General features: G+C 44.0%; 1 protein-coding gene across 2 annotated transcripts in view; it reads right to left on the bottom strand.

Annotated features, from left to right (window-relative positions):
* Positions 1 to 3015: 3015 nt before the first annotated feature.
* The window catches only part of SORCS3 (sortilin related VPS10 domain containing receptor 3), a 587951-nt gene continuing 574794 nt past the window's right edge, over positions 3016 to 16172 (bottom strand). For both annotated transcript variants that reach the window (XM_082722548.1, XM_082722549.1), the window contains 5 exons: positions 13990 to 14121; positions 12205 to 12304; positions 11080 to 11185; positions 5524 to 5684; positions 3016 to 4974 (listed from right to left, as the gene is read on the bottom strand). In XM_082722548.1, the coding sequence (XP_082578674.1) occupies positions 4910 to 4974; positions 5524 to 5684; positions 11080 to 11185; positions 12205 to 12304; positions 13990 to 14121 (564 nt within the window). In that variant the 3' untranslated portion in view covers positions 3016 to 4909. The remainder of the gene's footprint in view (positions 4975 to 5523; positions 5685 to 11079; positions 11186 to 12204; positions 12305 to 13989; positions 14122 to 16172) is intronic.

The raw sequence follows: 16172 nt of genomic DNA, 5'->3' as shown, positions 1-16172 counted from the left end.
CTGAACTCTGGCTGAGGCTCTCCTCCCGATTTTGTATACAACGTCTCCTTGATTCCGCTCTGAATGAACGTGTATCTTCTCATGATATACGGCCCGAAAACACAGAAGCAAAGAGCATTTTAAAGGGCACTCTGCTCCTATAAAGCTAATGGTAATTAAACCAAGTTTAAGGGACATCGAGATGTAGTAGTATTTGGGAAGTAATCGTTGGGCTACATCTGGTCCCTTTTGGCAGTGCCGCTGGAGCAGACAGGAGGATTTGGCAGGATCTGGTGTGTGTGTCAGGACGCGGCATTCCGACTGCTTAAGTCTGCTCTCTGGCCTTCTTCCCTCTGAGGCCAACTGCTTTAAAAGGCAAGCAGCACAGCCTGGGAAGCTGTCTGTTGAGCAGCCTTCCTTCAGCCCAGGGAGGGAAGCAAGGGCGTCAGGCCATGGGCTGCTAAGCAAGTGGGTCAGCAGGGCAATGACATGTGGAGGGCTGTGAGCCACTGGGTGATGAACACGTTTGGGAAGTTAGACTCTAAACCGTTCCAGACCCTCGAAATACAGGAGCCACGCTGGTATAACCATCAGGGGACATGACTGCTGATGTTCCGTGATGCGTGGCTCGATTTTGCCTTTATCCAGAGGGTATGCGGTGGAAAGAGCGCTGCCCTAATAGCAAGAAGACATGGGTTCTGTCTTCAGCTCCACACTCATTTGCTGTCTAACTTAGGGAAGTCACTTTGCTCTCTGCCTCCCAGCTGACCCGTCTACAGAAGAAGAAAAGAGGTCTCCTAAGTATGCTTACCATAGTCATCTGTCAATTCTGGAATCGGCAACGTGCTCCTTGCCCCTCTGAAAATCAAAAGTAGCCAGTGAGGCAGGCCATAAAGTGGTTGCCTTTTTCAAATAAGAAATCGTGGTCCAGAGTGATTTGCTGAAAGTCAGAGATCTCCTAACTCCTGGCTTACCACTCTTTCCAAGGCATAATCCATCACCACCTTGACTCGCAGTGTGTCTTTGTTCCAGATAACTCAATTGGGTGGCTCTCTCAGATCTGCAGCTGTTGCCCAGGAGGAAATGAGCCAATTTGGAAGTGTTTCTCACTTCTGCAGATGAAGGTGCCTTGTATCATGGTAACATGGGCCAGGGGAAGTACCTTTTCCCCAGGAACTCTCCCCTGAGCGATTTCAGTGGCGGATAGAGCGGTTCCTTTCTAACTTTGACAGGAGAATCCTCAGAAGCTCTGCTTCAGGTGCTGATAGCTGGGCCCCACCCTGAGGACTGCTGTGGGCTTGCTTATCAGGTTTAGAATCTCCAGAGAGAAGAAGACATTCCGATGAGAAACCCGGCAGAGGATAACCACAAAGCCAATCATTCTCTCTGCCTTCTGCCTTTGCCTGTCTGCTACGAGAAATCTGGCAGACTGGTGCTGGTGGGGGAGGCATGGGCTCTATTCCCACCACGGCTTAGCCCAAACAAACCAGCTGACTAATGCTGCTTTACTGCGTATTTCACTCCTGTCCTTTCTAATCCAGTGGAGTGATTTTTATCAACCCCAACGTAAACAAACATGGGAAGAACTCAGATCCTATCGGAAAGCAACAACTACTGCATTTAGAAAAATCAGTTTTGATGTGCGATCAGAATATTAGACATGTTACATTACCAGAGAAGCTCATTACACACCCCTGCAGGATGTGTAGGCACTTGATGTTACAAACCACTAGTTAGACCAAAAAAAACCCCTATTTCTTTTAGGGGTACCATAAATGACAGCCTCAATATTTGAAGAAGTTGATTATATACTATAATTTTTTAAAAGGTGAGTATAACCCAAGAACAGTTACAACCAAGAATAATACTAATTTTTAGATACATTCACAAATCAAAAGAAAACCTCTGTTTCATCCCATATCTTAGTTATTTGAGTTCAGAAAATATGATTCTGGAATGGTCAGCTTAGCATTCAAAACGCAGGAGCAAATTATTGACCAAAGCTTTCTGGTTTTTTGGGTTTCTGGGATCCATGGTAATTTATTACACAGTTTGAACACTACAAAGATTAAAACATCTAACTTACAGCCCTTATTCACGTTCCCTTATTATCTAAGGTGGAGAAGAGCCCATCACTTATCCTTCCAAACTCCTTCCTCGGCAGCGGGCAAGATAAGTGCTATTGCTGGTTTGATGAGTCAAACAGTATTAAGAAGGTTAATAATAATAATAATAATAGTGAAAAAAACAAGAATACATGTCTTCTTGGTTCCCTCTCCTCTTTTCATTTCCCCTGCTAAAGTCTACAAGGCCTGCGTTGCAGTTCTATCTACCATTCAATGGGATCCAACACTAAGTCTAAGGCCTTGTGTTAACCAGGCCTTCTGATCAGAAGTCCTGGCCACAAGTGTTGGTGGGAAACTTGAAAATGGACCATCTAATGAAAGCCACAGGACCAGAGGAAATGAATGGGTAGATTGAACTATTGTTACTACTGTTCTCAACACATCACGCCCTTCGCTAGAGCGGAATCCTCTATCACACTATTGCCATACAACTTAGTGGTGCCTTACACCAGAGGAGGCAGAGCCTACTTCCCTGACCCATGGATGCTGGACATGGCCATGTGCTTTCCTCTGGTCGACAGAATGGAGATGATGGCAAACAGAATGACCATTTTGAGCCAAGGCCTTACAGACTAAGGGTATCCTGCTGGTCTCACTTGGAATTCTGTAATCCACCATGAAAACCATGCTCTGGGTGGCTTCTAGTACTGGAAGATGACAGCTTATGAAGCAAGCCTGGACCCCAGCTGAACCTAGCATCCGGAGTAGTTCAGGAGAGCCTGGTCAGTTTCAGTGGCATTCGGTCAAACCACAACCACAACCTGGAGATCCATGAGTAAAACATAAACATCTGGGTTATAAGCTATTTGTTCCGTTTGGGTTTGGGCCCTGTAGCATTATTCCAATAATAGCTGATGGATAGCAATAGGTGAAGAAAACAGTCCAAAGAGAAACATCTCAGCCAGGTATATAGCTTTGATGTACAAAAATACATTTATTTTCAACAATTTCAAAACCACTGTCTTTTTTTTTTTACAGTAGAAATATTCAAATGGAACAATAAAATCAAGAACAGTATATGTACATATACTGTATATATAGACATGACTCATGCATTTGTATTTCAGTATTTAGTACAAGTATTGCAATTGTCTGCCCCATTTAACCCTTGAAACAGAAAAAAGCAGGATCTTTAGAAGCACTCCTTATCCCGATCTATGCTGTAGCCAGTCAGACTTCTCTAGGTTGCACTCTCTCAGGGTCTCCCAGAGAAGGCGAATGATACCTCACAAAGTTAACAGGTACAAAATCCGGCCTTTCCTCCCATATATATATATACAGTATATCGTTTTATAAAACAAGTGTACTCAGGCTGAGCCTGAAAAGAAAACAATGCTTACGGCATGGCTTCGAGTGACCCTACAGAACAGAAGTGGTGTGTGCGAATGGGCGGAGGGGCCGGGGTGCTGGGAACAGGAGGGCTGGCTTTGAAAGCCGCTCGCCCCAGAGGCAAGAACTATCTTAAGGGAACTGAAGGCAGACATCTGACTTTAAGGAAGTTGTGTACATCTGACAAGCAAATAGCACAGCTTTTCTAAAATCATCTTTGACTAATATCGTAAAAGGCTAGCCCCCTATTTGGCCTGCAAGGGCTTACACAGATCTGTGATGCCACAAATGCCACACCCCTCCCAACTGCTCTCACTCCTCCTGGGCTGAGATGCACTCACTAGGCCTCACCTGGTGACCGGGGGACTTTTCTGAGCTAAAGATAGCGCCAGAATTCTCCAGAAGGATTATACCTTTCCATGGATTCCAACCAGAAAGAATAACTGCCCCTTATCTGATCCGCAGCCAAGCTTCTTTAGAGAAAACCCATCTTCTCGGGTTGATAAATCTCCTCCACGCTTTCCTTCTGGAGGGGAAGCCTTGTTTCCTCACCTGCAGTCTGAAGTCCCTGGTGGGTTTCATCTCGCACCTTCATCCGGATCACCGATGGCACAGAGAGCCCCCCATGTTCTAGGATGTCACTCTAGTCCTTCCTTGATGACTTGTCCCAAAGAAGCCCTCCCCCCGCTTTATATACAGAAGCAGAAACCAGCTATGGCATGGACACGGAGATGCAAGAGTTAAGTGTGACAGACAACTGGAGAGCATCCAGAACCCAACACATCTAGCAGGCCTGGGGGTTGGTCAGCTCTGAGGGTGAGTGCATAAGCCAACACACGCATCTTTCTTTTTTCTGTTTTCTTTTTTACTAAACATTAAATTATTTCTTAGGAAATAAAAAGCTATTTACATTTTAATTATGTACAGTAAGCCATCTGTAGCCTCGCTATTGGCATGCACGAGGCGGGGCCTCTTTCATAAAGGTGTGCACGCTTTCTGCAGCTACTTTCACTCCCCACCAACCCACCTCCTGCACATCTGACTGGGAAATGTTCTGTGTTTTAGGGTGTGTGTGCTGGGGGTAGGGTGTGGGTGATGTGGAGGGGGGCATGGGAGGTTAATGAGAAGCCAACCCAACTTAAAAAAGTAAACAAGAAAATAAAATTTAAAAAGAAGAACAGAGACCACAAGGAAAAAGAGAGTCCTCACACGGTCAGTGGCAGAATAAATCAGAAAGGCCACGGGAAGATGCATCCTTTGCCCTTAGCACAAATGCAGCCATTTGTTCTTTTTGTCTCACTTTAATCAGCTAAGAATGCCTTCTGCCTCCCAAAGCTAAGCATCTGCCTGCTATTTATGAAGGGGCCCTTGGTAAACAAAAGGTAAAAAAGACATTTTCATTTTTCCATAATAATAGTCATAGTAATCATCAAAAAGAAAGTCAGAAAGATGGTTGACCATGTGGCTGGTTGGTATTAAACACTAGTGCAGTTGGGGATCTCCTTTGTGCTTTCGCTGTTTGCAATGGTGGCAATGCCTCCTGCGGGGGAGAGAGGACAGACAGATGGAAAGAGGATGTCAATTTCACAAGGGCAGGACTCTGTTTTATTTATTGCTATAGACCAAGGCCACGTTGAATGGGTGCTTAATAGGTTTTCATTACATGGGACACCTGGCTAGTCTATCCTACCAGCTCGCTGGCTTCTGTCACCTGTATTTGAAAGTTTGCTACCTCCCACACCAGCGCACGAGGTGGGAGCAATGGTGTGTCATCTTACACGCCACTGACGACAACAGTAAGAACAAGCTAATGCATATTGCCAGCAATGGAGAGTTGGCCTCAAACCTCCTCTCTGACTCTAGCACTTCTGATGTTGGTCTATTTTTGAGGAAAAAAAAAAAAAATCTGACACTTCCATGTGGCCAGAGTGGGCAGCCAAATTTTAAAACACAATCGTGTCTCTGTAGCCAGTTGTTTCCCAGCCCTCCCTCCAGTCTGGCACGAGTTGAAGGACAGGCCACATGGGCTGACTGCCCTCGCATTTGGAGGACAGAGGACACAGGAGCTTGGTGGTACCAGCACACATACCTATGACCCGGGTGTCCAGCTCTTTGTCCAGCAGTTCCTCGGGCTCGGTGAAGTCACTGAGTGTGATTTTGGGGGCGTTTTCACTTTGGCTGACTGACCCAATCATCTCCTGCTCCTTGTCGTGTTGGACTTGAGCATAGATGTTAATCCAGGGGATTTTCCTTTAAAAAATCAGATTATGATCACAGGGTACGCCAAACTTGGGCCACTAGGAGATTCTGGGTCATAAGGGGGAGGAAGAAGCTATTTGCAGGACAGGCCAACATCTAGGAAAGGGGCTGGTTACCCAGACACTGTAGCTGTGAGGCCAAGCAACACAAGGCCAGACACCAGATGCCCAGGGCAGATGTAAACCATAGAACTCTATAAGGAAAGCATCTTCTTCTGGTGTAAACCAAAATAGGTTTGGGGTAAACCTAGAGGTTTACCTGGGGTAAACCAAATTGGGGTCAACAGAAGGGCAATGCCATTAAGCAGATAGGCATTAAAACCCTTAAAATACTTATCCTTTATTAGGTTTTTCAAGGAGCTGGACTTTGAGATGCACACGGTTATATCGCAGTGAAAAGACATCTTTTTCTAAGTTTGCATCAATTTAATCAGTTCACATTGGTTTCCTTTATGAAGAGCCAAGAAAGAAAAGGCTTCTAGCCATTGCTACTATCGTCAGAATACCACCTGTGGGCCAAAGATCTTAAATACCTGGGTAGTCAGTTTCCTCATCTGCTCGATGGGGAGTTAACAATAACTTCCTTGTATGATTGTGGAGAGGATTAAGGCGAGGATTAAGAGAAGCTAAATAATCTCCTTCAAAGACACAAAGGCTTAGGTTTGGAAATAAGACAGAAAGACTTAAGGTTGGAGGACTTGGAGGACCAGCCAGTTGGGACTGGAATTTTCTCGGAGGATTCATCTTCTGACCCCTCTTCATATCCCCTGACCCACTGGGTTTCAGGCCTGTAGTCTCCTGTGAATTCCTCTCACCCAGTGCTTCTCAGACTTTAAGTGCTTATTTCTTATCCAAGTTCTTGCTAATATGCATTTGTGACTCAATAGGTCTGGACAGGATGGAGTGAAATAGGGCATTTCTGCCCAGCTCCCAGGTGATGCTGAGGCTGCTGGTCTGAGCTCCAAACTTTGAGTTGCAGGAATCTAGCACATCAAACCTGTCCCCACCTTGGAGACTTGGAACCAGCTGTGCCCCCTTTTACACTCCTCCTCCTACTCTTTTCATGATGGTGTCCTTTTGTCCTTCAGAACTTAGCTCTGAGAGCCTCTCCTAGCCACCCCACCTCTCCTATGAAAAATATAGAATTATGGAACAGTGTTTATGGAATAAATGAATAGGATGCTGGGTTAAGGATGACGTCAGAGGCAAGCCTGCTGACTTTGCTTCCCACATGTGCCAGGTCTATATTCTCTGTCTTCTCTGCTGCACATGCAACGAAGCACCATGCTTGGCACATGGTTCATAGTCAGCAAGTGTTTGCTGAGTGAATGAATAGATGACCTCAAAACACGTGCTCTTTCTACTTTCAGATACTAGATTCTCAAACAAAAAGACCACAATTTTACCTTGGAATATTATCTCTAGAAGAGACCTCTCTTACCCCATTAAATGAGAGCGAAATCAGTTTAAAATCCAGACATTTCTTGAAGCTGATCACTAGGAAGAGTATTATTAAAACTTAAGGTATCTGACACCTTCCTCAATCCAGAACATTCTGTGCATTTCTAAAGAAGAATCACTCTGTTTCCCTATGACCGACCAGTGGTGTTTTCAAGCTTCTACATTCCTTTCCCTAATCCAACCCCAATGGGGCATCCAATGAGGTTTGCTTGTAGTTAATTCATTATGAAAGATCCCAAAAGAGGCAGGAAACATGGGTGGTTCCTACCACTCCTTCACATTTAGTTTCTGTCTCTTTAATGGTTGCTTTTCATACATTGAGAGAAGTGTCCTCATGACTCCTACTGGTCTAAACCAGCTTAACATAATCTACAAGGACCTTAAAGGAATAGCTCGCATGTGAGGCAGCAGATCCCAGGCTCTCTAAATATGTATAATTAAACATTCACGCTGGTCCTTATTTCCCTCTCATCTAAATAGAAATGCAACCTACAGACTTAGATTTCTTTTAATCATAAAAGTACGTATTACTCATGAATGGTAGGATAAGCTGTAATAGTTACCAGATGTCAGAGGCGGTTAAACTCTTCCTGATCCCACAAGTTTGTGTATTTCAGAACTGTAGCCAGAGTTCACTGCCTCCCCCTTGCTGCTTTCCCAGCAATCCCTGGGAGGATTTGAATAAATCCACCCTTACAAAGATTGTTCACTTTATTTCAATCTCTAAACAACAGGCAGAAAATTCTTTAACATTTTTCATAGAGGGGTGGAGGGGATACCACTTTACATCCTCATGTGCACATTTTAAAAACTTGTCAAGTTATTTTACATCTCCTAACATGTGCCCTTGAAGGACTATGGGAGATTATCAGACTAAGCCCCACTTTTGCAGGTAAGAAATGTGGGAAATAAAGAGATTTAGGGGCATTTCTTGGCCTATACATTTATATATGTTTTAATAAGAGAAGGAAGATGGATCAACCGAGTTTCCCAAAAAAACTTTAGCTTTTGTTTGTTCCAGCTCTAAGTGTTAGGAGTCTGTGGGAGGAAATTTAGGTCTCTCTAAATTTTTCTAAAGCAAGTAGGCTTCAGACTGCAATGAAAGACTTGCTAAAAAAAAAAAAAAAAAAAAAAAAAGAAGAAGAAGAAGAAAGAAAGAAAAGGCTGGAAAAACATGTAAAAGCTCAAAAATTTTCTTGGACAGCCAGGAAGAAAAAAAAGGAAAAAGATCTACAGTATAGATAGAAAGTTTTGTTGGGTATAATTTTCAGATAATAAAAGCCATGTCATAATGATTTCTAATTATCTTGTCTAAAACTTCAGAAAATAACTACTCAAGAATAAGATCAAATACGAGAAACAGGGTGGTATTTACATAAAGGAATCTTGGGGCTCATGGTAGCTCTCTTCTTTTTCCCCTGTTACCTGACTACTTGGGGCACTGAGATTGTTTTCAGTGCCTGGCACATACTGAGCCTTCAGTAAGTGTTTGTTGGATGAATAAGTGGTTTAATGAGTAGATGCTGATGATTACACAGAGAAAGTGTTGGGTCTGAAAACTCACCGTGGCCAGTGATCCGGAAAGAGAAACAGAGCTGCCCGTTCTCTAGATGTTCTGCCTGTTTGCTAGCCAGGGGCAGATGTTTAAGGTTAAATTAAATGAAGTTAAATAAAATTTAAAATTCAGTTCCTCAGTCATACTAGTGGTTACTGCATTGGACAGTATAGATCACAGAGCATTTTCATCACTGCAGAAAGTTCTACTGGACAGTCATTAAAGAAACAAAGGAGCCTCTGGGAAGCACAGATAAGAACCTGACCTTTACTCATCGGCAAGCCTGGCACCCTCCATAGAGCCATCACGAGAGTTCCAGGTGATGGGGAGGGCAAAAAAGACCTAAGAAATAAAAGAAGATGCAACAGGACCTCAACCAAAGCACAAAATATGCTTAGGAAAGAAAAGGTAACAGATGATTGTAAGTGTACTTAGTTGACTCTCCTGTTTACCCACTTTGAGTCGTGTTTGTTCCCTGTGGCCATAGCTACACGATTCACTGTCAGGGATGCAGGAAGAGTAGGCTGATATTGGGAAATGACAGAGGTAGAATAATTCAGAGATGTCATTACCTGGCAGAGATTCAAGAAATCTAGTGTACACGTTTAAAGATGCCTACATTAATAGGTTGACTGTCTAGAGAGTTTAGCAGCATTTGCAAGAGAACAGAAAACTTCCCAAGTCTCAGGGATGCCTTGTTAAGAGATGTCTGACACAAATACCCTTCTGTAGGACTTTTACTGGCCCTTGTCCTCAGCAACCATGAGGATCTAGAAGCCAGAAGGTGACACATTTGGTTTAGTTGCTCTTCAAGCTCCAGCAACCTCTGGGCTTCCCCACAATCAAATTCTTGGTTGAATTAAAGTGTGCTTTGTATGGAACTGAAGTACATCCACAAATGGGCGTTGCCTTGACTAAATCATTTCTATATGGAATCTTTGTTCTCTGATGGTGATAACGAGGGTTTGTTCCCATCTCCAAAGGCCAAATGGGTAGGTGGGTTCACTGGTCTTGATCCATGAGGATATGAACTCACATACTGGTCTATTAACTGAGTAGGAAGGTAACTCTCTCTGCGTCCTGATACGGAGGGTGTTGAAGGCTTCCTGCTAGTTACATAGTGCAGAGATGTGTACTGAGGAAAACCATTGTTCTGAAGCCTGAGCTGTCCACCAGAGGGCAGCTAATGAGTCCTGGGGGAGGAGCATAGCCTTTACCATGGATCCCTTTCACAATCTAAAAGCATTACCTTCAATGTCTAGAAAGACTCCCAGGACCAACTTTTGCTTCCACAATGGTTAATGATATTTTCACTTTAACCAGTCTTTGTATGAAGCACATTTCCATGCCACTCATAAGATCTTTTGAGAACCTACTACGTGCCGTGTTGTGATCCAGAAGGCACCTTGGGAACTCGTGTTCTCTGTTATCGATAATAGCTTAGCATTGTTGATTACTTAGTATGTACCAGGGACAGATGGGACCATATTTAAACTGCACAGCAAGCCTATTAGGTATTGTTTTCTCCATTTTACATATAAAGAGATGAAGGCGTAGGGAGACAGATTCAACTGCCCAAAGCTAAAAATGCTAAGTTAAAATTGGGAGTCTGTCTCATTGCAAAGGTCATACTCTGAACCAGGACACCTCTAGAAGGAAGTATGACCTTATTCTGTACTTAATGGCCCAGAATTATTGCTTTCAACTCCATGTTTTAGTAAGTATCCTATTATTTCACCCCTTCTGTGGCCTTCAAACATAATTTCTGAGTACATGCGAAGTTTGGTTTTCCTGATCAATTGCCCTTTAGAAATAGGAAAAAGAGGGAAAGGGATAAAGGTGGAATATTTTTAGCATGCGAATTTACACAAGAGAGACCAGGTAGCTGCCACAGAGTATAAGAAGATATGTGTGTGTGTGTGTGTGTGTGTGTGTGTGCGCACGCATGCGCACATGTGTGTCCATGTTTGCACTAGATTTCAGCTGTATTTCCTCTATTTAACCACCCTGAATGGGTGGTAAGCTGTAGAAAAGATCTCCTGACTACCTAAGACCTTATTTTAGAAATTTAGGTAAGGTCTGAAAATTCTTTGCATTTCTCTTAAAGAGAATAAATTGATTTCATAGGCTATCCTTTATTTTCTTGACTCAATATACCTATAAATTGGATAGAGTTCAGATTCTTAAACCCATTTATTCTTCAATCCTCAAAGAATAGGCATTCCTGCCTTCCCCTTCCCCCAATGCCAACAGAGCTTCAAAGAGAATTAATTTCACATATGTGGGATGAGTTTAGGAATGGTGGCTAAAGGAAGAATCAGCTCCAAAAAATCTAGCCCTGATATCAAAATTGAGCAATATTAGCACATACCTTTTAAACTTGTAGATCAGGAATACAGCCAGGCCGACAAACACCACTGATAAGAGCATAAGCATGGCTGAGCTGCTGTGGCCAGCACTGGAGTCCACCAATGGAGCTAGGAGGAAAAAGCAGACAGCTCACTTGGAAGCTATTAAATGGAGGAAGTTCTCATCAGAGAAAGGAGGCCAGCTGATGCCCCATCCTTAAATCTAGTCTCCAACTGTCCTGTGCTGTGTGCTACCTGGGCATAGGAAGCTTGGTTTCAATAATGGAGATAGTGCCCTCAATCACAGCCTCTCAGGGCAAGTAAACTCCTCTGCTCTGCCAGGATAAACCTACTGTTTTTGGTGTAAACTGAGTAATGTGGATCTAGCTAGGGGGAGTAGAAGAGGGGCTCCAGTGCTCTTTCTCTTAGATGGCCTGAGTGCCTGCCAACATAATTATGGCTTATCTATTGGGAATTTTGGACTCAATAGTCATGCAGTGTTTCATTCTCTTCCTTTAGACAGTTCTGCTAAAACACTGCTGGGTGGGCACATTTAGAACCTCCACAATCTGAAAAGTCTTAGATTAATAATATATATTTAGCAAATAGTCACTCCTGGAGACCCAGTAGGGGAGACCCAATGGGACATACCTTTTCAAATTCCTTTTACAAATCAATCACTAGAGCTGATCTCTGTATCAATTTAGATTCATCTGTTGTAAATCAAAAGGAGTTTTAAAGTTATCTCATGTGGCCTCCCAACCAAGATTCACGGAATTGGAGAATTGGAGAAATTAAGAAACCCTGAGGACTACCCACCATAATCCCAACTTGCAGATAAAAACAAACAAACAACAAACAAAAAACAATTAAGTTGAAGCCCAAGGAAACTGTAGATTTTCCCCCCAAGGTCATCCAGGGATTCAAGAGCAAAGCCACTTCTAATGAGAAGTCTTCTTGCTACCACAACAGGAAGCCCCAAGAAAGATGTGATTAATCTTTCGTAACCATCACTACACTCAAGAGCCCTGCCCACAAAGCTATTTTCAGGCATTTGTGGAGAAGCGTCTGATCGTGATCTCCTCCCTTTTCTCCCCAGGCTAACAGATCACATCCCCATTTCCCCCTGGAACCCGGCAGGCACTCACCTAATGTCAGCTGCGTGACATACACTATGACTTGAACCCCTGGCTTCAGCTCAAACTGCACCAAGTTTTGGTTTAGAGCATTAAACAACATCTCTACAATCTGGAAAAAAAGAGAGAGAGAGGGAGAGATGCACAGGAGACATGCCACGAGACAGTCTTCCCTCATGGAGCTAGAAACCAGGGTCAAGAGGCAAACAGCGACCAAGTTCAATCAGGAGACAGGATACTGGGACATCTTCATCCATCTGGTTCTCGCAGCTCTCAGAGCCCTGCGAGGCCAAGGAAGCAATTGGTATTATTTGCTATATGTTATTGCTTATGGAGAGTGGAGAGAGAGGTGAATTATAGTTGAAAACAGGCCTCCATGTCTCATTCAGTCCCTGGATCAGTGCTTTCTCATCCACGCCTTTATAACTCACCGTAGCGCAACCTATTGTGGTTTCCAATGAAAGGACATCAACCCATCATTGGTTCTTTAATCGAATGAAGTACACACACAGGATAGGGCGGCCCCTGCCAGGATTAAAGTGGGGAAGTAGGTCCTCAGCCCACTCCTCTGCTTTTGCTCTTTTGGAGACAATGGGAGGCAGACATCAAGGCAGAAGCTGCCTTCTTTTTATGGGATAATTTTTCCTCTTTACTTTTCCCCAGCAAGTCTCGGAACACATAACACCGATTTAATCACTCTGTAATTCCCACATGAAAGCCGAGGCTGACTTGGGCTGTGGTCCCTAATTCTTATCTGGCTGGACGCGCCTTCACATCACAGCTGCTATTCATCACCGTAATTACCTATTTATCTAAACAAATGGATATTGTAGCTTCCAAATATAGTTCACACATGCCACTTACTATTTCAGAATAAAGAGGTCTTATAAAAGTGATGCATGCATTGAGAAGCTGATTTTATTTCTGGCTGACTTGGATATGCAGCCCTGCACTACGACTATCTGCTTCATTTTCCAGAGGAGCAGACTGTGTTGGCATCTCTGCTGCCCGAGGATGGCTGTGGACGGCCATAGGGATGAGGTGACAGCCCGGTGAGTACCGAAGGGACACAGAAGATGTCTGCGCAACTGCCTCATGTGGGAGCAGGTGTGTGCTTTGTGCGGACTCAATTTTTCTACCTCTCTGACTTAGTGTCACAGGCAGGCAGGGAAAGGTGAGGCAGAGCACAGCCTAGGAGAGCCCAGTAGGAGCTGGGAGTGAGAGAAGCTCCTTTACTTCAGAGATGGCATGCCCATCACAGGAGCTACATGCTCATTTGACGAGGATGGTGAACCACAGTCCTTTTGGACATGCTGGATCTTTAGTCAAAACACGATGACACAGTCCCTCTCTCTCCACAGAAGCATGTTTAAAAGCAGCTCATTTTCTCTCCTAAAGCAGGAACTTAGATTGACCAGGATCTTTAAGGACAAGAAGCCTATTTTCCCAGATATAGACAGGGACACTCAAATCCCTCCCTCTCTCTCCAGTGTCCACCCCCGTCCATCCCCGGGGGGGAGGGGCAGGTCACTGGGCAGGAGACCTGAGGAAGTTGCAGGAATGCCAACTGCTGGAATGCCTTCCCTTCTTGTGTGCCAAATGCTCTAGTCAGTGTGCACCTGGGCACCTTCTGGGCAAGCCTGCTGTTCCTCACAGCCCCAGGTTCCAGTAAGACGGACAGGCCACTGGGCCAATGGGAGGAAGCTCCCTTCCCTTTGTGGCTGGAGATGAGGTTGTGTGCCCTTTGACTGGGAGGTGCAAGCACGCAGTACCCCAGCCACGCGCTCTCTCACTTACTTGTTCCAGGTCCTCTTCATTGCCTTTCCTCCTCTCCGTCAAGTTCTTGGGGGGAAGGATGAAGAGCTCTGCTGAAGTGGGGAGCCCAGGGAACACAGCCACCAGGATCTGGTCTTCTGGGACACTGGTTACCTGCAGAGACCACAGAATGAGGCTGTGGACCAGCCAGCCTCCCGGAGTCCATCACAAGGAGCGGAATACACCCACGTACAAGGCTCACGTGCGTGCCGCCTTACCCGACATGGGAGACACAGGGCCCAGGATATATCCAGGCTTCCTTTCTGCTTCCCATTAGAGGTGCCATGGTTAGTCTCACTACCTCCTCTGGCTCTTACACACATTTTTACCAAAACTAAAATACTACAGCGCTTTTTAAAATATTGTTTGCTCGGAACACTGGCTAAAGCTCCTCCCATATTTTTCTTCTTTTTTCTGCACAGAGAGAGCTAGAGCTTTTGGTAAAAACATGAACATACCGGCTGCGAGCAAGGAATAGGAGGTTACAAGCAAACATGGGAAAATGCAAATTTTAAAAAGAACAAGACAAGCAGCACAGTTTTCACTTACTAAAGCAGGATTTTTGTATTAAGTTAAAATTGCTGATATTGGTGAGGCTTCAGTTAAGAGCTCTCTCATTTGTGGCTGGCAGCACAAACAATCAATGCACATTGCCAGTTTGCTTTTCAAAAGACTTACTTTAAGGCCATAAAAATATTCAGACCTATTCAGTAACTGTAACTCGGAGTGTTTGCCCTAAGGAAATGATCCAAAATATAGAAAAAGCCACAAACAGGAAGAAAAACATTATTTATAATAACAAATAAATGGGGAAAACTCAAATATGCAAAAACTTAAGTAAATAATGGTATGATCACCCACCAGATAGAATGCTATTTTACCATTATGATGATAATTAGTACAGTCAGCCAACATGGAAAAACACTTATGATCACTACATTCTGATCTATTTCCTTACATTTCTTTGGTTACAGCCCTATAAAAATATAAATGCGTAAGAGTAAAAAAGCAAAATAAAATATAAAAGTTGTGTTAAGATGCTGAGATTATGAGTGAGTTTTTTCCTATGCCTGAGCGTTTAGTAAAAGGATTGTATTGCTTTTTGATAAAAACTTAAAGGAAGCTTCTGTCTGGAGGTAAACTCCTAAAGCAAACAAAACGCTGAGTCACACACCACCTGCTGTAGAGTATGGTTATTCTTCCTTAAGTGTCTCCTGAACAACTCAAATTTGTGCCAACTCAAATAGGGTAGTTTCTGATTTGGAAAAAAACAAAACAAAACAAAAAAACAAACTTTGCTTCCTCCAAGAAGTCTCCCCTGACTATCGCCACTTGCAGTGACCTCCTCCAAGTTAGCCTCTCATGCCAAGCACTTCCAGATACCATGTCTACCACATTTCAAGGACTTCGATCATTTTGACTGTGACATGAATGTATCTGGCTGATATAATCTCTTCTCTGAAAGGTTCCTATGAATGTTCACTCAAACATTCCTGGGGGTCTTTGTGGATAGATCACTGTTCTGAAGATGCTTGCACAGAGTAGAGACCAAATAAAGAGTTGCTGGATTGAATAGAAATGGAGGGGCTGTTTCGCATTGGCTCAGCTCTGTTTCCTATTTGGGACTAGGCTCACAGATTGGAGTTCATTCTCAGGGATGTGATAACAGTGAGAGTACCAACTTGCAGGAAACGAATAAGTAACATTCAGACCTGAAAAGTCCACCAAACACAGAGGATCACTTAGAACTGGCTTTGCCAAATGCCTTGGTTTCCTGCTAGAAGGCATGATCCCAAATAGCTGGAAGTTTTTGTGTTCAAGCCTATGGGGCAAAAAGGTCTCATCCCTCATCCTAATCAACCAGGGGAAGTAAGTCTCTGGAGACCATTCCAAAGGGCAAAGCACACATAATCACCCAATGGAGGGCAGAGGGTAAGCCTGTGAGTGCCACTGCTGCACTGACCGTTCGTCCCAGGGAACAGCGGTCTCAGTGGCCGGGGGGGGGGGGGGTGGTGGTGCGGTGGGTGTCAATCAGTTAGTAACCTTGGGGAGACTCTGCGGCTATGTGTCTAGAGTCACTTAATCCCATCCGAAGGGATATTTGAGGGACAGGTCCTCGTGAGATTTAAGGCCCAGCCATCAACTGACATGGCTGATTATTATTT

Source organism: Mustela nivalis (genome assembly GCF_964662115.1).
Source record: "Mustela nivalis genome assembly, chromosome: 2".
NCBI classification, from domain to species: Eukaryota; Metazoa; Chordata; class Mammalia; order Carnivora; family Mustelidae; genus Mustela; species Mustela nivalis.
This window is presented reverse-complemented; position numbering and strand designations above follow the sequence as displayed.